The sequence below is a fragment of the Armigeres subalbatus genome, chromosome 3 (assembly GCF_024139115.2).
Source record: "Armigeres subalbatus isolate Guangzhou_Male chromosome 3, GZ_Asu_2, whole genome shotgun sequence".
Classification (NCBI taxonomy): domain Eukaryota; kingdom Metazoa; phylum Arthropoda; class Insecta; order Diptera; family Culicidae; genus Armigeres; species Armigeres subalbatus.
Genome location: NC_085141.1, coordinates 28,586,242 through 28,610,685, shown reverse-complemented (window position 1 = coordinate 28,610,685; position 24,444 = coordinate 28,586,242). Strand labels below are relative to the sequence as shown.

At 44.0% G+C, this 24,444-nt stretch overlaps 1 protein-coding gene across 1 annotated transcript in view; it reads right to left on the bottom strand.

Moving 5' to 3' along the window:
• Positions 1 to 13,312: 13,312 nt before the first annotated feature.
• The window catches only part of LOC134225013 (bromodomain and WD repeat-containing protein 3), a 39,011-nt gene continuing 27,879 nt past the window's right edge, over positions 13,313 to 24,444 (bottom strand). Inside the window, exons 5-10 of the mRNA XM_062704748.1 lie at positions 18,405 to 21,904; positions 18,182 to 18,343; positions 17,992 to 18,113; positions 16,808 to 16,959; positions 14,612 to 16,750; positions 13,313 to 14,406 (exon numbers count right to left, since the gene is read on the bottom strand). Of these exons, the coding sequence (XP_062560732.1) occupies positions 14,119 to 14,406; positions 14,612 to 16,750; positions 16,808 to 16,959; positions 17,992 to 18,113; positions 18,182 to 18,343; positions 18,405 to 21,904 (6,363 nt within the window). The 3' untranslated portion in view covers positions 13,313 to 14,118. The remainder of the gene's footprint in view (positions 14,407 to 14,611; positions 16,751 to 16,807; positions 16,960 to 17,991; positions 18,114 to 18,181; positions 18,344 to 18,404; positions 21,905 to 24,444) is intronic.

The window sequence follows — 24,444 nt, the reverse complement described above, 5'->3', positions numbered from 1 at the left end:
TCGATTACATTTTTTTTATGTTTGTGAAAAATCCTGCAATTAATAGAGACCAAGAAAGTGTAATTCAGGCCCATAAAGTCCTAAGCTGCTTGTCTAAGGCCACGGCAGTTTCCGGGTGGGCACTCAAGGTCTTCTGTGGTCCATGGCACCTTGCTCGCTGCGCACCTCGCCTTATTGTTCCCGCCTGATCGTTGTCGAGAACCATTTTCACTGGATTAATGTCCGACATTCTGGCTACGTGCTCAGCCCACCGCAGTCTTCCGATTGTCGCGGTGTGAACGATGGATGGTTCTCCCAACAGCTGATGCAACTCATTCGCCTCCTCCATTAACTGTCCGCCATCTGCACCCCACCATAGACGGTACGCAGCACTTTCCTTTCGAAAACACCAAGTGCGCGTTGGCCCTCCACGATCATCGTCCAGGGGCCTCATTGCGCATCTCCTTTCAACAGCTCCTTCTTATGACAGTTTGCATGGTTTGTTCGTTTCGAGCCGAGATGCGCAATGCCACCCCATGTTTCGTGTCCGTAGAGAATTACCAGTCTAATAAGCGTTTTGTAGATAGTCAGTTTGGTACGACGCACATAGGGGTATGTAGGGTTGTCATAGATCAATAATTAAATACAACTACATACAATATATCATCACTACAGGGTATTTTGCCAATCTAGCCGGAATAAAGTTGATTTTTAAAAAATGACTTTTTCATAGTGTAAAAATATGTAAAAAAATAGCTGATAGTATGGGACCAACTAACAATTTTGGTGCTAAAATCTTCAACTTCTAGCCTTAGGCTGTATAATCTATATATCTTCTATATACATAAAAATGAGTTTCTGTCTGTCTCAACCTTATAGACTCGGAAACTACTGAACCGATCGGCGTGAAAATTTGTATGCAGAGGTTTTTCTTGCTGGGGAAGGTTCTTAAGATGGTTCGAAAATCCTTCCCCCTTTGGAAGCGGGACTCCCATACAAATGCAACACCAATTTCCTGGGGCATGTGGGGGTTTTGGAAGGAAAGATATGTTTCTGTAGTGGTTCGGAACGCCTCCTTCTTTTGGAGAGGGGGTGGGGGGTTCCCATACAAATGAAGCATAAATGTCTGCATAACGCGAGAACTAATCAGAGAATAAATCAATTTTAGGCGTAACGAAGTTCGTTGGGTCTGCTAGTGCTGAATAAAAGAAAAGCCTCCGCAAATAATCCCTTAAACTTCAACTCGACTACCAACTTACATTTAATGTCAATGTAAATGTTATTTCAACTCGTCTATACGGCTTCAAGCTGAATATGTGTGCTACACATATGATCAAAAACTTCTATTCAATTCTTTTAGGTACCAGCAAATCTGGCGAATCTATTCAGCTGTTTTTGACGTGCCTGCACAACTACTTTACAGCATGTTACATAATTTTTTCTCAATCTTTACTAAACCATTCAGTGATATAATTCGCTTTAATGGCGCTTATTCAGATTTTTTGAATCTGTTAAATAAGTTTTATACAGCCACTGAATTCAATTAAATTAAATATTATTTTAGAGGAGAGAAAATTTCGGAGTTTATGTAGGGGGAAAGACGGCTTTGGCAGGTTTTGTTCTATTATTGGCAGGGGGGTTTTTGTCGACCCAATTTTATGAAATTTGGCCACAATATTCTTTGATATGCAAAGAATGTTTAGGCCAAATTTGAGCCTAGTCAGTCATAAAAAACCCCCCTGCTAATAATAGAACAAAACCTGCCAAAGCCGTCATTCCCCCTACCTAATGTTTTTTTGTGAAAACTGAAATATCAATTTTGTCGCTACATTGTGATACAATTTGAGATTTTTCTGTGAAATGCAAGTAATTTCCAGGTGCGATGAACTTACCATCTCACTTTCTACCCAACTAACATTTAACGTCAATGTAAATGTTATTTCAACTCGTCTATACGGTCTCAAGCTGAATATGTGTGCGATACATATGATCAAGAACTTTTATTCAATTCTTTTACCAGCAAATCTGGCGAATCTGTTTAGCTGTTTTTGACGTGCCTTTACGTGACTTTACAGCATGTTATACATTTTTTTCTCAATCTTTACTAAACCATTTAGTAATATAATTCGCTTCAAAGGCGCTTATTCAGATTTTTCGAATCTTTTGAATAAGTTTTATTCAGCCACTGAATTAAATTTGATTAAATATTATTTGAGAGGAGTAAATTTCGGAGTTTATGTAATTGTTTTTTTTTTGTGAAAACTGAAATATCAATTTTGTTGCTACCTAGATTCGAACTCCTGATCTCCTGTCATCGCCGCTGCTCTGTCATCGCCGTCACTTTGACATATGTAAATAACAAAGAAAATTATGGATGTGCTTCTTCGCATACCCTATAGGTTGTTTTACTAACGCTATTTTCAGATTCATGCTGTATAAACGTTAGAAAGAGGCCTACATGCTGATTTCAGCACATAAGCTTAAAAATTATGCTTTCAGCATTATTTCAACCATTATTCAAACATCTATCAGCATGTTCTGTTGGCTAACTTTTATCCATCATCAATCCCTGAAATTGTTTTTAGGCAACATTTTCTCGACCTGTATAGATGCTACTTTGCTGCTAATCGTTTAACAGTAGCCGTCAACAGAAATATCGCTTCTAAATGGCTTGTTTTTTCACGCTATCTGCTAGCATTAATGACAGCGCTTTGTCAGTTGCTATAAGAGCAGGTGAATATCTTTGTAGCTGCATTACAGAAATCAATAGCTCATACACAGCTCCGGCAACAAAAATCAAATGTAAACATAGCGGTTTTGACGTTCCATACTGATATGCTATTAAAAGAAGCAGTAATAGGTTTACTTAAACGTTGTGTAATCTTCAAAGGTACAGAAGTTGCCTAAAAGCTTGGTTAGTTCATTTATAGCGCCATTACGCTATATTGTTAGTGCTATAACAACAGCAAAAACGTTTTCATTGTGAATGCTACTCACCGTAATATGGGAAGTTGCTAACAAGCAACTCAGTTACATACATGAGCTCTTAACCGATAAGCTTTGTTGCTAATTCAGACAGAGCTGTTTTATGACTATATGAAAGCTGCATAAACGATAAAAGATTGAATATATTCGGCACACTGACTAGCTGATAGGTATTTGGGTAATAGTCGAGTTGAAGTTTAAGGGATTATTTGTGGAGGCTTTTCTTTTATTCAGCATTGGCTGCTTTTATTCAAATATTATACAGCCAAAGGCTAGAAGTTGAAGCTTTTAGCACCAAAAATGTTAGTTGGGTAAGCATATAACAAGATATTATTCATGTTTACGAGATTCTAATCAGCCGTATTTTACGCATGGGGAACATGGGGTAAAACGACTCATAATTTATAACGACTGGAAAGAATGTATCGTGACTGTCGATTATTCACAATTTTAATTCACTTGTCATAAGACGAGTTAGTACAATCCCATTGAATTCCACCACTTAATTGTATCTTGACAGATACGTATTTCGACCTCAAATGTAAGGCCGTCTTCAGTGTCTCGTACTTGACTCGACTTCGAAGTCGAGTCAAGTACGAGACACTGAAGACGGCCTTACATTTGAGGTCGAAATACGTATCTGTCAAGATACAATTAAGTGGTGGAATTCAATGGGATTGTACTAACTCGTCTTATGACAAGTGAAGACATTCCACTAAAAAGCTCAAAATAATTTTCTTATCACAATTTTAATGTTAAATTCATTTTATAAATCCATACAATACAAGTATTTCTGTTATTATTGGGAAATTTGCCAAATGGCGTCCAGGAAGGTTGTGATTCGTGAATGACACCAAAACAATAATATAAAATAATAGAATAAAAAAAAAAATTATACAAAGTACTGAGACGTTGAGCTAAAAATGATTGAACTGAATGAAAAAGTACACTGAAGTCCCGGTGTTGAACTTAGTCTGTAGATTAAAAAAAACACCTTAATAAAGATTTAAAATAAAATACACTGAAGTCGGTTTTTACACGAGGGATACGTTCCATGTAAATCAAAACCACGTAAATATTACAAAAGCAGCGAAAACTCTAAAATCCGCGTAAAAATGGCTTCATCAAGAATCAATTTCTTACGGTTTTTATGGGGTTTTCGATCTTTTTAAAAAATCGCTCTAAGAAAACAAAAGCAAGTTGTCACCACGGAGAACATCTAAACTCTTCCTCGAAGAAATAAATGATGGTCAGCTGGTAGACGAATTATACGAAGAATAATGATGCCTTGGTACAAAGGGTGAAATTTATAACGACTGAAAGGAACGTATCATGACTGTCGATTATTCACAGCTTTATTGTTAATTCATTTTATAAATTCAATGTTCAATGCGATTTTTGAATGGTTTGGTGAAGACTAACTCATTCAATATTTTTTTAATCTTAAACATTCACTCACTCACAGTATCACACATTCACTTAGGTATATAACCTCTAACTCTTTCACTTTTTCACTCAAACACATTCTCACTGTGTATGGGGCAGACGCATCAATCATGAGCTGTATCAAGTAGGGTATTTGTTCCCATATTAATAACAGCCCGTATATTAATCCCAACCGTCGATAAACGAAATAAAAAATCAATTTAATAACAATTTCTCACATCGTATGTACACAATAATGGATGGAACACATTCTTGAATGTTTGGAATATTATTCAAGATTTTGTTTAAGTCAGGGGCGTCTCGTGGACTTTTGCTATACCTGTTCTACCATGCTGATAAAAAAATACTCATCAAGCTGAGTGGTTTCGAATGAAAGTTGTGCATTTAATCTCCGCATGTGCTGGAATTGGGTCCGTAGACTCCAAAGATAATTGCTTGTGTGACACGTAATCCCACATCGCGATTGTTTTTGGTGTGTTTGCTAGTGATGGTTCGTAACAGATTGAAACGACTTTTACCGTGTTTTTTGATCCTATCGCAGTGAGACTGAGAACTCAGGTGCCGGTCCAAGAATACTCCGAGGATGCGGATCGTAGCCGCGAAACAATGCCTTTTTGTCACGGAGAGGGGAAAGAATTCTTGCTCGTGTGCTTTGCCTGGGCGCTGGCTCTACGGGTTTACGAGGGGTCCCATAACTGGCGACACACCGTGGGGGCGCTCCACGAGCAGATGCGGTTGCTGGAGGTCTCACAATCAATAACGATGTTGAAACTACAACTGTAGAAGACGGTTATGATGAAGGGCCAGCCACTGGAATAAAGTTGTTCCATTGGTCGTACTTTTGCGCGTCTGATCGAGCATCTGCGGGGACAAGGTTTTCAACCGGTTTCCGTGCCATAGAGCCTTGATTGTTCATGTCCTTGATGTCGCTGATGTCCTGCTGGGGTAGTATGAAGTTATCACGCGTCCCATTTTTATCTCCACATGGTATGACCATTGTTCCTTCGCAGACCGTTCCAGGGGAGTTTGCCAACGAACGTCGGAGGTAGTTCCGGTCCACCGACGTTTTTCGCACTGATGGTGCCCCGACTGTCCGAGGCCTTATCCCATTTGCCTGCCTTCTTTGTTTCGTTGATGTCCTGATGGGGTAGTTGGGCTTATTCTACGAGTGGAGTGACGTGAGATTGCTCGAATGACGTGAGAAGAGTCGTATAGCCCAATTTGAATAACATGGTCACCTCACGTGAGAATTGCTAAAATCGACTCACCTCACGTCACTCGACTCGTAGAATAAGCCCAAGTATGAAGTTATCACGCGTCCCATTTTTTCTCTACATGGGATGACCATTGCTTCCTCGCGGGCTATTCTTAAGGAGTTTGCCAACTGACGCTGGAGGTTGTCCACCAGTTCCGGTCCACCAAAGTCTTCCACACTGATGGTGCTCCGACTGCCCGAGGCCTTATCCTTTCTGCTCGCCTTTAAGGTTCCGTTGATGTCCTGAAGGGGGATACTAAGGTTAGCTCACGACCCATGAGATTCGATATGTTTTAGCGCAGGCACCGAGTAAATTTTCACGGCGGAGAGGGACTCTAACTCAGCTTTGCAGGTTGCGGTTCCAGGTATTGTTTTGGTCGGTGTATTGTTTTCGTCGTGGTGGGGGTGTTTTTTCGGTAAAGTAGCCATTGGTGTTAGTGATTGATTATATAGATAATAATCTAGGAGCTGGACGTAACTTACGCGAACGTTCCTTCTCATCCATTATTTCGTCAGACGAGGATGAGATGTCGTGTTCTATGAACTCTGATTTGTTGCAAAGGTCTTCTTCAAGTGCGAGCACATTTTTCGTATCGGATATGTACATCGGTTGTTCATTAGCCTTGGTTCGTTTGTCACAAAGGACGGGTTTTGGTTTTTCTGCATCATTTTTCCCACGTTTCGGTTTCGTTCTCGTGTTGGTCACAGTAGCAGCGGTATCCATCGACGTCGTAATGGCGGATGGTGTTTCCTTGTCTTTTTTGGCATTTGAAGCGGATGTGACGGGTGTTTTTTTGGCTGAAACTTTCTGGTTGTACCCTTTAGTACTAGGAGTTACATGGGAGGGCTGAATTTTGGTGGTTTGTAGTTGTTGAAGCTTGGGGATGTTTGTATCAACGTGGGTTAGTGCGTTCTTGTTGGCCAAAAGAAGAAGTTGAATTTCGTTATCTTTTCTATTTACAGTCTCTTCAAGAGACGAAACTTTACCGACGAGCTCCTCAATTGTACCATGCTTACGGACAAGATCTAACCTGGAGTCTTTCACTAAAGTTTTTTTCCAGAGTTTGTATTATCTCATTTTTCTTTTGTTATTCTCTCTGCAGGCTGGTAATCATTTTTTCGAGACGCTGGAATTCGGTATTGCTGTTGAAAGCAATTCCACCACAAAAGTTCTCCTCAAGGCTCTTTATGTGGGCATCTTTTTCAGCTAATTGTCCAGACAAGGCTTCTTCGCTGATAGTTCGGAAATGGTTTTGTCTTTGCTTTGAGAGGCAATGCCTGCAAAAGAGCGCTGGCCAGTACTTGCATCGGCATCGTACACCCTGGGTAATTTCATGTACTTGGTCGCAGTTTCCACATGTCACCTTTCTCTTGTGTGGCCGAATTGATAACACTGATAGCAGAACATGGGTGCAGGGTAGTATGGTCTGTATGCTGGTAACCAATGTCGATATGCTCGGGTATCATAGTTCCACCTATGGTGATAATCACCGTGGGTGTGGGTTCCCTCTCTTCACCTACTTTCCTGGTGATTTGACGGATGCTTGTTACGTTTTGGTCCTTCAGGCACTCGAGGATATCGTCGTCATTTTTCAGCTTCATCAGATCGCGGCAGCTGATCACGCATCGTGTTGAGTTGAGCCGGGGTGATAGGATACCTTAACTGCGGTACCGTCGGTGAGATGTGTCATCGATAGGAGCTTTTCGAGATGTTTTCTGTTCCTGACTTTTAATGCATATGATCGGCCCTGTGCTTCGGGGTGGCTCCTTCAATTCTTCCGTTTATTCTTTTCTCGATGGATTGGCGAAGTGTCAATGAATGATCCGGCATTGTGCCGTTCACTGGTTCAATACGCAGAACAATTAGGGTTACTGCTCCTGGACTTCATCTCATAGCTCCGATATTGGTCTCATGAAAAACAAAGCAATGAAAAGGTATTTGGTTTGTTTATTATTTTTGTGATTTTTTTCAGCAGTGAGCACGCATGAAGCGACGAAATTGGTGCCGTATTTCTTTGTTTCGCGATGAGATGAATATATGTTCAGTGAGATGGAAAACGGAACAGTTCCCCTAGCTCACCGTAGTTTCCATTTGAATCCATATGTTAAGGTAATGTTGCACCGGTGTACGTGTCATCGGTGTATTTAGCAGACTATTTTATTTTTAGGGGGGAAGCCCACACTCAGCGACATCGTTGGGGCGTTGTTACAGAAGGAGACTCCAATCGATTGAAATTATTTCTTTTTAGGTTCTAATTTATTTAATCACCTGCTTCACTGATAATAAAACTCAACTGTCGTCGGTTTGAATGGAACCCGTTTACGCAAAAACTAAGCAAGCGGCTAAGATGAACTTGCGTGCAATATTGAGGAAGCAACTGATGTGGGGATTACCTAATTGCGATGGCGTCGTTCGATGGCGTTTTAATGCCTCTTCCACCGGTCACAAAAAGAAATTGGCTCAATGATACCTAATGCTGTTATTGATACCATACTCTGTTATGAACTAGCCCTGGATAAGAGGTAAAATACCAAAGGAATAATACCACACAATACTTAAGTCATAACAAACTCAGTTATTAAATTGAATTTTAATACCAAATGCATAGCCAATTGCAAAAATTATTCGTTTGGTATTCAAATACCTAAGCATGTTATGCCTCAAGTATTCTGCATATAATTTTTGGTATTTTACCTCTTATGCAAGGCTAAATCATACCAATTTCTAGCCACAAAAGAAATTAGATAATATACACTACCAAAAAGAATTATCACTGTTAAAGCACTTTTCCGCGTGAAATACACATCTAATACTAAGATTTCTCAGCAGGAAAACTAAAAACTAGTGGTCTTCTACAGCAGCGGTTCTCAAACTGACCCTTCGTATGCTCCAAAGCGATGTTGAATAGCAGGCACGAAAGACCATCACCTTGCCGTAACCGGGACTCGAGAATGCCTCTGAAACTCGAACTACACACATCTCCCGATCCATCGTCGCAATTATCAACCGTATCAGTTTATCCAGAAATCCGTGTTCGCGCATTAGCTGCCATAGCTGGTCCCGATCGAATGTATCATATGCGGCTTTGAAATCGATGAATACATGATGTGTGGGCACGTTGTATTCAGGTATTTCGGCAATACCTTACGTACGACGAGCAACTGGTTCGTGGAAAAGCGTTCACCCATGATCCTCATTGCCCCACGAACTCTCCATTGGTGATAGTCGGCGATAAAAAAATTGGGAGAGTACGAACGCGTCCAGCAAAATGATTGCGCGGTAGTTGCTATATTCCAACTTATCGCCCTTTTAGCAGATGGACCATGTAAGCCATGTAATTAGGTATAATTAATTTCGCTTTGAAAAATAAAAATTCGAAGATTCGACTTTTCATTTCATTCATTTATTTAGTCTACATCTATACAGATAACACTGAATCAACAATTTGACGCCACAATACACGGTTCGAGGCCGCATCTCTCCATCCTCGAATACGCCCCACGCTCGCCAAGTCGTTCTGCACCTGGTCTGCCCATCTCGCTCGCTGCGCTCCACGTCGTCTCGTACCTGCCGGATCGGAAGCGAACACCATCTTTGCAGGGTTGCTGTCCGGCATTCTTGCAACATGCCCTGCCCATCGTACCCTTCCGGCTTTAGCTACCTTCTGGATACTGGGTTCGCCGTAGAGCTGGGCGAGCTCATGGTTCATTCTTCGCCGCCACACACCGTCTTCTTGTACACCGCCAAAGATGGTCCTAAGGTCCCGTCTCTCAAATACTCCGAGTGCTTGCAAGTCCTCCTCGAGCATTGTCCATGTTTCATGTCCGTAGAGGACTACCGGTCTTATTAACGTCTTGTACATGACACATTTGGTGCGGTGGCGAATCTTTTTCGACCGCAGTTTCTTCTGGAGCCCGTAGTAGGCCCGACTTCCACAAATGATGCGCCTTCGTATTTCACGACTAACGTTGTTGTCAGCCGTTAGCAAGGATCCGAGGTAGACGAATTCCTCGACCACCTCGAAGGTATCCCCGTCTATCGTAACACTGCTTCCCAGGCGGACCCTGTCGCGCTCGGTTCCACCCACAAGCATGTACTTTGTCTTTGACGCATTCACCACCAGTCCAACTTTTGTTGCTTCACGTTTCAGGCGGGTGTACAGTTCTGCCACCTTTGCAAATGTTCGGCCGACAATGTCCATGTCATCCGCGAAGCAAATAAATTGACTGGATCTGTTGAAAATCGTTCCCCGGCTGTTACACCCGGCTCTCCGCATGACACCTTCTAGCGCAATGTTGAACAACAGGCACGAAAGTCCATCACCTTGTCTTAGTCCCCGGCGCGATTCGAACGAACTGGAGTGTTCGCCCGAAATCTTCACACAGTTTTGCACACCATCCACCGTTGCTTTGATCAGTCTGGTAAGCTTTCCAGGGAAGCTGTTCTCGTCCATAATTTTCCATAGCTCTACGCGGTCTATACTGTCGTATGCCGCCTTGAAATCAACGAACAGATGGTGCGTTGGGACCTGGTATTCACGGCATTTTTGAAGGATTTGCCGTACAGTAAAGATCTGGTCCGTTGTCGAGCGGGCGTCAACGAAGCCGGCTTGATAACTTCCCACGAACTCGTTCACTAATGGTGACATACGACGGAAGATGATCTGGGATATCACTTTGTAGGCGGCATTAAGGATGGTGATCGCTCGAAAGTTCTCACACTCCAGTTTGTCACCTTTCTTGTAGATGGGGCATATAACCCCTTCCTTCCACTCCTCCGGTAGCTGTTCGTTTTCCCAGATTCTGACTATCAGTTTGTGCAGGCAAGTGGCCAGCTTTTCCGGGCCCATCTTGATGAGCTCAGCTCCGATACCATCCTTACCAGCTGCTTTATTGGTCTTTAGCTGTTGAATGGCATCCTTAACTTCCCTCAAGGTAGGGGCTGGTTGGCTTCGCTGGACTGACGTAGTCATCTCCTCCGCTGCCTTGACTTTCACCTGCTGCTTCCACCTTTCGATCACCACACGTTCGTCCGTCAAGATGCTCCCATCCTTATCCCGGCACATTTCGGCTCGCGGCACGAAGCCTTTGAGGGATGCGTTGAGCTTCTGGTAGAACTTGCGTGTATCTTGAGAACGGCACAGCTGTTCCATCTCCTCGCACTCCGCTTCTTCCAGGCGGCGTTTCTTCTCCTGAAAAAGGCGGGTCTGCTGTCTCCGCTTCCGTCTATAACGTTCCACGTTCTGCCGGGTACCTTGCTGCAGCGCGACCGCCCGCGCTGCGTCCTTCTCCTCCAGAATCTGTCTGCACTCTTCGTCGAACCAATCGTTCCGTCGACTTCGACCCATATACCTGACGTTGTTTTCCGCTGCGTCGTTAATGGCTGCTTTGACTGTATTCCAGCAGTCTTCAAGAGGGGCCCCATCGAGCTCACCCTCTTCCGGCAACGCTGCCTCAAGATGCTGCGCGTATGCAGTGGCGACATCAGGTTGCTTCAGTCGCTCTAGGTCGTACCGCGGCGGTCGTCGGTACCGAACATTGTTGATGACGGATAGTTCTGGGCGCAGTTTAACCATCACCAGATAGTGGTCAGAGTCGATGTTAGCGCCACGATAAGTCCTGACGTCGATAATGTCGGAGAAGTGCCGTCCATCAATCAGAACGTGGTCGATTTGTGATTCTGTCTGCAGTGGCGATCTCCAGGTGTACCGATACGGGAGGCTGTGTTGGAAGTAGGTGCTGCGAATGGCCATATTCTTGGAGGCGGCGAAATCAATTAGTCGTAGGCCGTTTTCGTTCGTCAGCCGGTGAGCGCTGAACTTTCCAATAGTCGGTCTAAACTCCTCCTCTTGGCCAACCTGAGCGTTCAAATCTCCTATGATGATTTTGACGTCGTGGCTTGGGCAGCTGTCGTACTCACGTTCCAGCTGCGCGTAGAATGCGTCCTTATCATCATCAGTGCTTCCGGAGTGTGGGCTATGGACGTTGATTATGCTGAAGTTGAAGAACCGGCCTTTGATCCTCAACCTGCACATTCTCTCGTTGATCGGCCACCACCCGATCACGCGCCTTTGCATGTCGCCCATCACTATGAAAGCTGTTCCCAGCTCGTGTGTGCTGCCGCAGCTCTGGTAGATGGTATGATTACCTCTAAACGTTCGCACCATTGATCCCTTCCAACAAACCTCCTGCAGCGCTACGATGCCGAATCCACGGTCCTTGAGCACATCGGCGAGTATGCGTGTGCTCCCGATGAAGTTGGGAGATTTGCAGTTCCACGAACCGAGTTTCCAATCGCTAGTCCCTTTTCGTCGCAGTGGTCTTCGCCGATGGTTCCGGTCCGTACTCTCTTGTTGATTGTTCGTTGCTTATGATTTTTTAAAGGCTGGCTTGCAGGGCCTGACACCAAACCCCCTAAATTTCCGGAGGACCATTCCTCCTTATTTCCGGTGGACCATGGTGCACAGTTTCACTGAGTCCCTCGCTGGCACTCGGACGATGATCAGCCGCCCCTAACATGGAGAACAGACGCTGTTGTGAGCCGATCCTGACATGGAGAACAGACGCTCAATAAGATTTGCACCTCCGGAGAGGAGCAAACCCCCCCCTTCCCTGTCAGCATACGACCATAGTTCCCACCGGGGTTGGTTACCCGATCTTCCCTAAGGTTGCTCGTATCCCGGCCTGCACCACGGGGAGGTAGGGATAGGAGTTGCTGGGTAAGAGGCTAAGGACCGCGAGATGGGGTCTATTTTATTCCTTCAGGTACGCGAAGTACCAATGGTACGCTTTACCCAGCATTTGCCGTGCCATATTCGACTTTTATTCTAGTCTAATTAACCTTCCCCGTCATTTTTTTATTCCCTCAATCGATTCTTTATTTTATTTAAGGTTTTATTTAGGGGCCCTCCTTAGCCGTGCGGTAAGACGCGCGGCTACAAAGCAAGACCATGCTGAGGGTGGCTGGGTTCGATTCCCGGTGCCGGTCTAGGCAATTTTCGGATTGGAAATTGTCTCGACTTCCCTGGGCATAAAAGTATCATCGTGTTAGCCTCATGATATACGAATGCAAAAATGGGAAACCTGGCTTAGAAACCTCGCAGTTAATAACTGTGGAAGTGCTTAATAAACACTAAGCTGCGATGCGGCTCTGTCCCAGTGTGGGGATGTAATGCCAATAAGAAGAAGAAGAAGAAAAAGGTCAACTTTCCCTATAGGGAATATCGTATAGGAACCAATATTTTTTTTATATTTTTCAAGATTGGCCTAACATCCGCCAGATTTTGAACGAGCATCGGATGAATTTTTTAGACCGGTTCACATGTGCAGCACCTTTTCGGTCTTTGTCTTCGATTTTTCAAATAAAGGCATAACAAATATAAGTGTTTTTGGGAAAGTTGACCTTAAATAAGCCTAAGAATCAAGTTAGACAATGAAACGAGATACAATTTTTGAGGGGAAAGGTCAATTTAACATATTTACACAATTCGAAAAAAAAACAATATGATCTTTTCGACGTGTTTTTCAGCAAAAATCTTGTGATAAACAGTGCGCTATAAACAAACAACAACTCAGACTGTTGTTATACATTTTAAACATAGCGTTTTTTGTGTGGATTGTCTCCAAAATAAGTGAAAACCATATAAATTTGATTTTTTCAAGAATTTCGTAGTCTTACTTTATTTACGATTTCTGCATTACTCTCTTTACTTTTCGACTCACTGACAACTCTAATCACTAGGCGACATAAGTTTAAACCTATCGACTATAGTTCATGATTTCTGCGCTCGAAACATAACTCAGCTGCGCTTCTCCAACAGGAAATCACAACGATTTTGTATTACATACTCTACTCGCGAAATTGTACAAATATAAAACACGGTTGAATCATTGAAAAGAGGCTGTTTGGATTATGGTCGAACTAACTCGCTCGCTGATAACACGGCGAACCAAATCATGTGTTGCACGAATCATCTGCTTTGACTATTGTTTTGTAATTTAGGAATTCGATATCAGTCTTTTTTTTTTCAAATTCAAAAAAAAATGTTCCTATAGAATCTGTAACGTTGCTGAAAAGCTGCCAAATGATTTGAAAATGGATCGCTGCGTAGAAGGATCCGTAATCTAATTCGTACTGTTCAGCAAGTTGACATTTCTTGGACGTCTAAACTCGGAAAGAAAGGAAACTTGCTTCGATTCGTTGCTGCGGCATAGGTCGGAAACCAAAATAATATATATCTTTTGAATAAATTGTGGCAGTTTTGATAAACGCACTCAGAATGTGCGCTCCTGTGTTCGAGGGTTGCGTAGGTGTACTTCACTTATACTTATCAACATCTCATCCTACTAATCCAAAATCTAACAAAGATTGAAAGCTTACCGAACTAGGAAACAATAGAATTTACAAATGTTAAGGAAGGGAGCTGTACAAACTAGATCAAGGAACGTGTCGGCTACTCCCGGAAAATTCTCCGCATCTTCGGGTTGATTCGACGCACCCGACCGCGACTACTGACGCTGGTGAGAGCTTCGTTATCTTCGCTATTGGCATCGCTGTCCTCCTGACTTGCGGCGCCGCCGTTTCCATTGATCTGAGGATGGGCGGTAATTCTTGCGATACCGAACATGGTCGGGCGTTTGGGCGGGCGCTGCCGACTCGTTGGATCGTCATCGTCGCTTTCCTCGTTGTAATGCGGTCGCTTCAGGTTACGGGTGTTGCGCAGAGTGGATGGACCAGGACCCTGATATTAGAAAAAAAATATTATTAGCTCATCATAATATGTCAGAGATGTGTGATTATTTTCGGGAAAAGGGGGTACGATTGATTTTTCCATATAATTTCATAATTTCCAAGGAAAATCATAAGTCTTTATTTTCCTAATAAAAAATTTCCTGTTTTGCACAGAATGTATAATAGTTTGGAAAAAATAACTTGATGAAACTTACCCCTAGATCATCCTCGGAAGAGTAGCGATCCTTTTGTCGTGTTCGACTGCTTACACCGCCACCTCCCCTATCGTTTCTTGAAGTCTGAGGTCTACTGCTGTTGCTTCTGCTGCTGCCGCCACCGCCATTATTGCTAGAAGCGCCCATTTGAGATCTACTATTTTTGGACTTGGAAGTCGCAGCTAATGGGACGTTGTCAGAATCGTCATCCGTGCTGTCAACGGTGGCTTCTTCTTCTTCGGAATCCACTTCCTCCGGATCGTTGACAAACTCTTCATCGGAATCTTCCACTTGTTCGTCGTCATCGGACGTGGCTGAAGGTTTTTTCCGTTTTTCCGGCGAATTCGTTTTGCTGCGCAAACGGGAACTTATTTGAGTGCAAGCACGCGGTCTAAGTGGGGCGTCGTCATCGCTGAAGTCTTCATCATTGTCGTCACTGCGATCATCCGGCGTATGGTCCAGTTCATCTGCGTTTCTCTGATGGCGGGAGAGCTGTTGACGGTTCCGAGTTCTGCGTGATGACGGTTCTCCATAATTATGATCTACTGTGTGAGGAGGCGGTGTGACGGAAGGTTCACTCCGGGAGATGTTTCGAAGACGTCGATTGTTGTTGTTGGGACGAATTTCTGCTTTTCGAGTAGATTTGGTGGGTCCGTTGGTGGTGCGAATCATTCGGGCTCGCCCTGGAACGGAGGAACTTGTACTTGGTTGTTCAGGAGATTGCAATTGATGGTCATTTTCGCTTTCGCTGGCTATCCAATTTCGTGGACGGTTGCTGCTACTGCTGCTTGCTGACGGTGCGGTTCTTTGAGTCGAGCCTCGCTTGCTGATATTACTCGTTTCTTCTTGACTGTGCTCTTGGTCGGATATTCGATTTCGAGGTCGCATACTTCGACTAGACTGCTGAGATGTAGTTGGTTGTTCCTCTGCATCGGGAGGTTCCAGACTGTCTTCGCTTCTACCCCATTCCGCTTGGGCTCTTCGGATGCTACCTCGGGTGGACCGCGGCGACTCTTCTTCGTTGTCCGAATCGGAAAGAATTCGAGAATTTTTCGGACGTGCCATATGATAGCTGTGATCCGACTCGTATCTTTGATGCCGCTTCAGAGGTTTTCGCACATTACTTGGACCTTCTCCAGCATCATCACCTTCACTGTCACTTCCAGTATTGTTTCGGGCACTCCGGAGTGTCCGGCTGCTTCCCGCACTTGCACTACCGTTGCTCTTTGGTTTCTCAGTCTCCCGCTCCCTGTTGCGCTCATCCCGTGACTCTTCCTGGAGCACATGTGGCCTCACTCTAGATGGACCTGGAATCGGCAGGGTAGGGACATTGCCATTTCTCGGCCTTTGTGACTGTGCCTGTCGAGCCGGCATGAAATGTTCTCCTCTTGTTGCACTTGTACTGGGAGGTTTCTTTCTAGGCGTTGAAGAACTAACTGCACTCTTTGGAGGATTTTTCTTAGCTTTCTTCGGTTTAGCCCTCTTCCTTCGTTTCTTCTTGTACGGATCGTATATTTCACCGGAGTCATAATCTCTCTTATGGGACACCGGCACTCCAGTGCTGTCATCGCTACTATCACTAGAATCACTGGAACTCTCACTCTCACTGCTGCTGACCGTTGCCTCTTCATCGTCTGCTTCCTGAGATCGCCGCGTGGTGCGACTTGAACTAGCAGTTGGTACTCCTGCCGCTGTTGCTGTTCGACTGCGACTCGGTCCTGGTTGTGACTCCGAGGCGACTGCGTTGCTGCTAGACGAAACGCCATTTGTCGGCGGCACTCGTCTGGAAGCAACCGCTCCGTTTCGGGTAGGTCTCTTTGGAGGACTCGCTTCATCATCGTCGTCGTCGTCATCGTCATCATCTGATGGATGCGACCTGGCTGAGCTGGTGTTTTGGCTTTGATTCGATCGTCGGCTAGATGGCCCTGCCCCACCACTACGACCACTGCGATCATCTCTTCGATTCTTGGCTGCCCCACTACCACTGGGTCCACCACCAGCACTGCTTCCGCCTGCACCACCTCCTGCCCGCTTGGCAGCATTTGCTTTGCCACGCCTTCGGGCAGATTTCCAGTTATAGATGATCGGTTTAATGTGGGCCTCGAATAGCGTACTTAACCGCAGAGTCATCGAATAGATCTGGAAAAAATCAATGTTTAAATTGAATTGTTATAAAATTAACGCACCAGAACTTACTCTTGATCGCTTGTTTGTATTGTAGTTGCGAGAGTTCTGGAATATCAGTTTCATGTCTTTACAGAAGTCTAACGGTGATTCGTAGTTGCCACCCAATAGATCCTCTTTGATTGTCCTCAAGTCCATTGGAGTGTCCACTATTTGTAGGTAATCTGAAAATATGAACGAATTTAGTACGACATAGAAAACAAGAGCTTAACAACACGAATGATGCTTCCGGTTTTGACGTTGGACAACGTCTTTCTCGAAGGTACAGGGTGTCAAACCAGAATCTTAAATTGGGAACCGTCACGAAATCATGTAAGATTTTGAACGTGAATAGTAGAGCCTTTATCTTTCGACGGATTTTCGAGATTTATATATCAAACGACTCGGAAACTCTCCAGCAGTTTGTCAATTTCATTGAAACTTTTGATTATTTACGATAAACTATTGAAAACTTCAAACTTTGTCCTACACTCCTACCCAGTAAAAAATATCAGAACCAACCAATCCCGTTCATGCATTCCCAACACGGACATCAGAATGATGTAAGTTACGGGCCTTTTGACCCACCGTTTTATTTTCTCTGGGTATAAAAAGACCCATGTTTCGCGCTCGCACGTCATTTCTGTTCGATGAACCACGGTGAATGGTCACGGAGAGCCGACAGAACGATGGCGTTGGTAGCGGTCCCCAGCTTCGTTGACGGTGGTTTCTGTATCTGTAGCGGTTCAGCGGCAAACTATCGAATGGCTCTAGTCGACGTCAGCGGCACTCCATAGAAATTTTCGCATTATTGAAAATAAATCGGTTCTTTTCAGAACCTCAATTTTATAGAAGAAAAATTTGGGCCGAAACGAATTTTCATCATAGTGCAAATCATCATCGCATACATCGGCTTATTGAGTAGTTGCTGTTAGTGATTCGGAAGGTGCATTATTGGAAATAAATCGGTTCTTCTTAGGGCCAACATTCTATACAAGGGAAGGTTGAGCTTGGATGAATTTGGTTCAAAGTAAAAATTAATCGCTTGGCGACCGCAGAAAGTTGCATCGTTGTCCAACGTATGCCTTGCGATCGTGTCTTGTACACAACCCTTCTGATTTTTTTATATACAATGCATGCAAAAATTCGATACAAAGTTTGAAACATCAGTACGAATTATGCTCCAAGCAGAATGAAATCAACCAAAGCAAAATTACCTGGATGCTGAAGAGTATCTACCGGTTCCCGGAAAGGTTCTGAGTCATCGCACAGCCATATCATTTCTAACAGCTCACGACAATCGACACGCCAATCGCCTTCGGGAACCAATCTGCGGGACCTATAAAATAAGAGAATTGTTACACTCCTGATAAAACTGTTTCCTCTTGCCTAGCGCAAAAAACATACCTTCTAGAACCGGCAGGAGGCCGCCGATTACTGCTGCTGTTGTTGTTGTTGCTACTGCCAGAAGAAGGTCCCGGTCGATTACTATCACTGTCCGAATCGGACGAGATGTACGTGTCCACCAACTGATGGTACACGGCAGGAACATCCACGTCATTAATTTCTCTACAAGAAAATCAATATCAGTTTGAACCTTAAAAACCCGTTTTAAGTACTTCGTACTTACCCTAATATTCTCAAACACAAATCCGTTACAATCCTAGCGTGTTTCACGATATTGCTGTGCGATTCGTTAAACTTTTCCGCATTCGTCGCCAAGTAACGTACGTCAAACTGGGCCGACGTGATGCGCCGATAGAAATGATTTTCGAACCGCGCCTTGATTGTATTCAAATCGATCGGATATTCCACCACGAATGCATATTCTGGATATATATTCAGATCGACCGGCGCTAGAAACAGATCTGCAATCGCGAGACCCATCACCTGTTCCAGACCTCCAATGATCCGTCGACACGACGCATCTCGATCACCCCTTGGCCATTCTTCAGTCTTCGGTTGGTACAACGTAGCCCTCAACTCTTCCGGCAACACCGGAACGGCTCCTCCAACCTCGATCGGCAGGCGGCTCTCATCTACCGGTTCTAAATCCCAAGGGCTCATAAACTCATACTCGCCATTATCCCATCGGACGCGGAAACACATAAACAACGAATCTGGGAAGTCCGCCGACAGTTGATTGAGAGATTCGATTTGACCCAGCCACCAGACATCTTCGATCATGCAGCGGAACCGATCTCCCGGACCCCAGTTACGCCGCACGGAAGTATCAAAAGTTTGCTTCAGCACCAAGAAATCCAACACGTCCGGCATGTCGTGATACTTGATGACAAATGAACGACCCGAAGGGACATTGTCCTCGTTCAGGATGGCCAGTTTCAAGCAACACAACCGTGGAGGACGAATTTCGTATTTGATGCCAATCACTTTGCAGAATTCGTGATCTTCCAGCTCGATTGAACCCCAAGGTTCGCACTTGTTCCCAGGATTGTAAACGTTTTTCGTTCGCACAGCTTCAAGATATCGTGCATGGCCTTGACGGAAGTAAACCACTTCGTCACCCATTTGTGGATAGTAGGGAGCCTTCCTTGGGATAACTTCCGACAACCATTCCGGGGGTCTGTAGGGTTCTGGAATTTCTCCATCGCGAGTGATGGGAATTTTTCGTACCTTTGTCCGGCGATTGTTGCTCGGTCCTGGTTGATCTATCTCCGGCGGAGAATACGCTCTCCGTTGAACGTGCTTTCGCTTAGATCTTTTCGGTGGTTCCAGATTGCGCCCAGGTTCGTGTGACACCCAATCGGAATAGTCCGAACTATCAGTATCGGAACTACTAGAACCGGAGAGGTCCAACTCTTCTTCAATAGCGGTTGAATCATCGCTGTTGCTGCTTTCACTCGTAGAAGATTCCTGCTGCTCTGGAGGAACTTCTGGTTCTGGCTCATTATCACGTACAGCACGCGTGCGATACGCAGGCTGTCTCCCATTGACTTCCCCGTTAGGTTGAGAACGTCGTGATGGTCGGCTTGAATTGTTCCGCCCTCCAGAACGTCTATTCGCTTGATTGCTGTTTGAGCCACTGTTGTTCGATGTGTTGATCATAAGTGGACGCTTTCGCATCTCCCGTCGATATTTCTCATGTTCTTGTAATCCTGCGGCGTATATCCTTTGCTTGAGATTTTGAAGATTAGAATGCTCCATGGGACGTACGTACTGACGTCTATGAAACTTGAAAGCTCCTTCGCGGTGATGCCAATTTGCACCAAAACGTTGCACTCCTTGCTGGGGCCGCCCGTTGAGGCGGTTTGCATCGATTAGCTGATTTTCGTCGTTTCGATTGCGACCAGGATCATTATTCGAATCTGGAGCTTGTTCTGCCCCATCTGGTCCGGCTTGACGGTTTGCCAGGGCTTCGATCATTCGATCTATGTTGGAATAAGCATTGCCATCTGGTGCCAATTCTCCCTCTGCATGACCAATTCCAATGTTCGGAATCAACTGATCAGTAGGACAATTTTCTCGACCCGGAACCAATCGCTGCATGCCCGGTGGATATGGGTTGCCATCGATATCTACTAAAAATGGTGGCGGCATCAAATGTGGCATGGTTTGCGTTTGTTCGTCCATTACATGGTGAGACGAATCCCGTATAAGAGGACGGTAATCCGTATGGAAAAATAGCTCCTTTGGCAGAAGCGTTAACCTTTCATGACCGGTACCGTAGCCAAACATCAAAATATGACCATGAGAATCCGTAGCAGCTATCATGTTGCCATCCGGGGACCATTTTGCATCAAAGATGCCCCCATCGCCTTGACCATCAATGTGGTTCAGGAAATTAGCCAAAGATACTCCTTTCACAATGTCCCAAATAAACAATTGTCCGTCGTGTCCGGCAGATAGCAATACTCCGGAGTCTTTTTGATGCGATTCCAAGACGTAAATCTCGTTGGTATGGCCACGCAGCACCTTGTGTAGCTTTGCAGTGTGAGCATTCCAAATTTTGATGGTGAAGTCATTCACTGCCGTTATAACCCAGTCGTCCGTTTTGTCCCACGAAACCATCGTCACCTTCGGCTTCGTAGAACTCTCCTCCGGCGTCTGGGGTGGACAACTGGGCAAGCGTTCAACCATACTCAGGCGAGTTGATTTCCATTGCTGCGTTTCAAAGTGCCACAGAAGCGCCGTGCCGTCTTTGCTTCCGGAGATGAACCTCAAGCCATTGTGCGCCCACTGAATGGAATCCACTGTATCCGAGTGTGATTCAGTTTCCAGTATTCGCTTTGGTCCATCCTCCGACATTAAATACACTCGAACATGATGATCGGCTGATCCAGCCGCAAGGAATATTCCGCCGGGCGAGAACGATGCACAAATCATTTGCGCTTGACCAGGTCTGAGTTTCTCGTGATACATGACTGGCTTAGAATTGAAATTGGCCTTACCACCTCGTGTAGAATATTCCCAGAAAGCAACCGACCCATCTGTGCTGGTAGTTACGAGGTAACGCAAATCTGCCTTAGGTGAGGGGCAGAAATTGACCGATGTAATCATTCCTGTATGTCCGGACAGCACTGCAATTGGGCCACCATATTGCATATCCCATACTCGTAATATCCGATCCAGCGATCCTGCGGCCAACATTGTGTTGTCCAAATTTATGGCGATGTCGGTAATTTCAGCGGACGCGCCACGGAATGTTGCCAACAGGCGTCCATCTATCGCACTCCACAGTTTTACCAGCAAATCATCCGCACCAGTTATGATGTACTTTCCGGTTCGATCAAACAGGACACAATATACCGCGGAAAGGTGGCCCAAAGTTCGTCGTTGGAGTGTTTGCTTGGAGTAAAATGAGGTAGGGATCGCTTGTCTGCGAATAAGTGGACCGGCGCTTTCCCGACCGTATAGCACTTTGACTATGTTGTGAGTGTTGTTCCGGTGGACCGCATCTGCCAGTGGCATATGATGCAGCCGGGTATAATAGTCGGTTAATTGACGGGGGCGAGTCACACTTTCTTTGGTGCGCAGGCCGCTTTGACGACCTGCTCCAAGAAGTGAAAGTACACCAGGAACGGCGGGAGCCAGTTCCTTGTCCAATAGTGGTCCAATGCGGGCACATAGCTCTACCAAATGCTGCGGTCCGATGTGAGGGTATTTTCGTTCCTGAAATAGAAGAAAAAAGGCATCGTGTTAGATGCGAACTCAATTACATTGAAAAGAAACGAACAATGAGCATTTGAACGTGTAGGATGTGTTTTTGTAATCCTCGACGTTTTTTGTAAACAATGAAGACTGGATGAAGGAAAAGTAAAATTTCAATCGACTGTTCAAAGTAATTGATCGTGAGCGCAATACATGGGCGTAGCCAAGGGGGGGCAGGGGGGCGCCGTCGCCCCCCCCCCTAAATTGTGGAAAGATTGAACGGGTACTGAAATGAATTCCCTCAAACATATGCACTTTACGATCCAATCATATACAGAAATAGGTGGTTGAAATTCAAAAAAATCCCAAAACTTATTAGGGCATCCAGGATCCATAATATATGAAAGTTCAAAACAACTCGAAACATTTCGGGCTCAAAAATTCTCCTTGAAATCCTTCTAGAAGGGGGAACCTCTAAATTCCTCCGGAAAGTTATCCACAAATTCCTCTGAAAATCGTTCGAAAATCCTTCTCATGTAATTGTAATTCCTCCTTATCTAGAAACCCCCACTAATTTTTTTTTAGGAAATTCACGAGGGAATTCCTTGAAGATATCTTTTCTTCTCTTCAAGATTTACTTCTAGATATTTCTTCGGCTATTCTCTCTTCAGGAAGAATCCGGCATTTCCTTCAGGCATGCATTCGAGAGTTCCGTCAAGAATACATACGGAATTTCTTCCCAAAATTCTACCAGAAGTTTCTTCCAGGGTTACTGATCCCTACATAGCATCATCTTTCGCTTGAGATGCCGCTCAATTGGGAATGCTATAGCTTTCGTTCGTATGTCTTCGTCACACGTGTGAGCACGATACTCGATGAACCGATCCATAAATTTAGAGTTTCCCTTTTCATCCGTGCTTCAGCCAATCTCTGAGTTACCAGTTTCTGCTATTTGGAAACAAATGGCACTCACCAGTTATTCGCATCGGCACGGATTCATGCTTTGCGTATAAAGTGTTCATCGTATTCCTTTTTGATTGCATCACGAGTGATGCATCGACAAAACGAATCGCGAGTGATGATGATTGGGTATGATTGGAAGTATTTGGGATGTTGCAGTTTACATATATGTTTAGTGTCAAATTTTGCTTACCACTCGTTAAAAAAATTACACACTAGGTCAAATTGTTCAAAATAATAGCAGTTGTTTTGGAAACAACTGAGAAAAAAAAATTGGGCAAAACCTGAGCATATGCGAAATTGTTAGATCCTTATATAAAAATGTAAGCTCACAAATAAATATTGTAAGAAAAGTTTGCAAATTGTAAGGTCTCATACAATATTTTATAACAATTTCGCATATGCCCACTTCTTATACAGGTTTTGGAAGGTTCTTATACGGAACTGTTAGAAAAGCTAACAATCACCGCTTGGATGTAATGATAAACTGATTTGATGTAATTTTCAACCTTGGCTTGCATTTTAATTCAAATTTGTTTTAATTTTAATTTCAAATAGATATTGAATTACTGCACGTTCGTTTCTTCTTGCGTCTATTTTCAATCTCCAAATATGTATGAGCAACAAAATAAACGTAAAATTAAATTGCATTTCTGGCTGTGTACTGATGCGTTTGGTTTTCAAACTGTACTTCCATCACAATTTTGATCACACGAACAACTTTAGTAGAAGACGGACACTTACTGAATCTTACAGATTACGAGACATGCAACCTAAAAAATTGCCTTGTACGATAAGAACAATCACGACAGAGTCCAAAATGTTTGCCACAATTGCCGTCCTAGCCTTCACCTCGCGTTTATCCTTGAACAATCTACAATATAGAAATAATAAGCACATCTGAAATCCATTTTTTCGTGTGTGCTGCAAGAGAGCATAGGTAAAAAACTGCTTCTCGCTACTGCCTATCTCTTGCTTTTGGAGTTACGTTCCCCTGAAAGCGCTATTTGGTTTTGAAATATGATTTCAACGCAATTCGACACTTTAATGCCACTAAGCGGTTGAAGTTCAAACTAATCTTGCCTTAATAGAAATTGTATTTATATAATAAACAACTTTGCAGAAGAAGACTTTTTTCTTAATCTAACAGGCTGCGGGATATAAATTTCTTAAGAAAACACATTTGGAGATACATTCTTTCGGAAATTTCTTTGGAGAACCCGTCCGACAGTATTCTGAAACTCAAAATTGGCGGAACATCTTTGTTTTTCAGAATGCTTAACTACTGTTCTATGCTTAACTGTACCATCCCAAGTAACAATCTCAATGCTTCGAAGATTTATGCTAGTTTTATAGAGGTTTTATTACGGTATGTAGAAATGCTTAAAGTTTTATTTTGGTTTTATTCAGTTGTCATTTAATTAGATCCGCAAGAGTACTTGAGAACTACGTTTTGAATTCCAATATAAAACCACAGCTCTTTAGGTTTTATAATGCTCCTGTGTTCCTCCTTAGAGCTAAAAAATGGAACTGACATAAAGCCAGCAGTTAAGTTATATGTTGGTTTTGATCAAGACTTATAAAAGCTGCCAAGCTTCGTA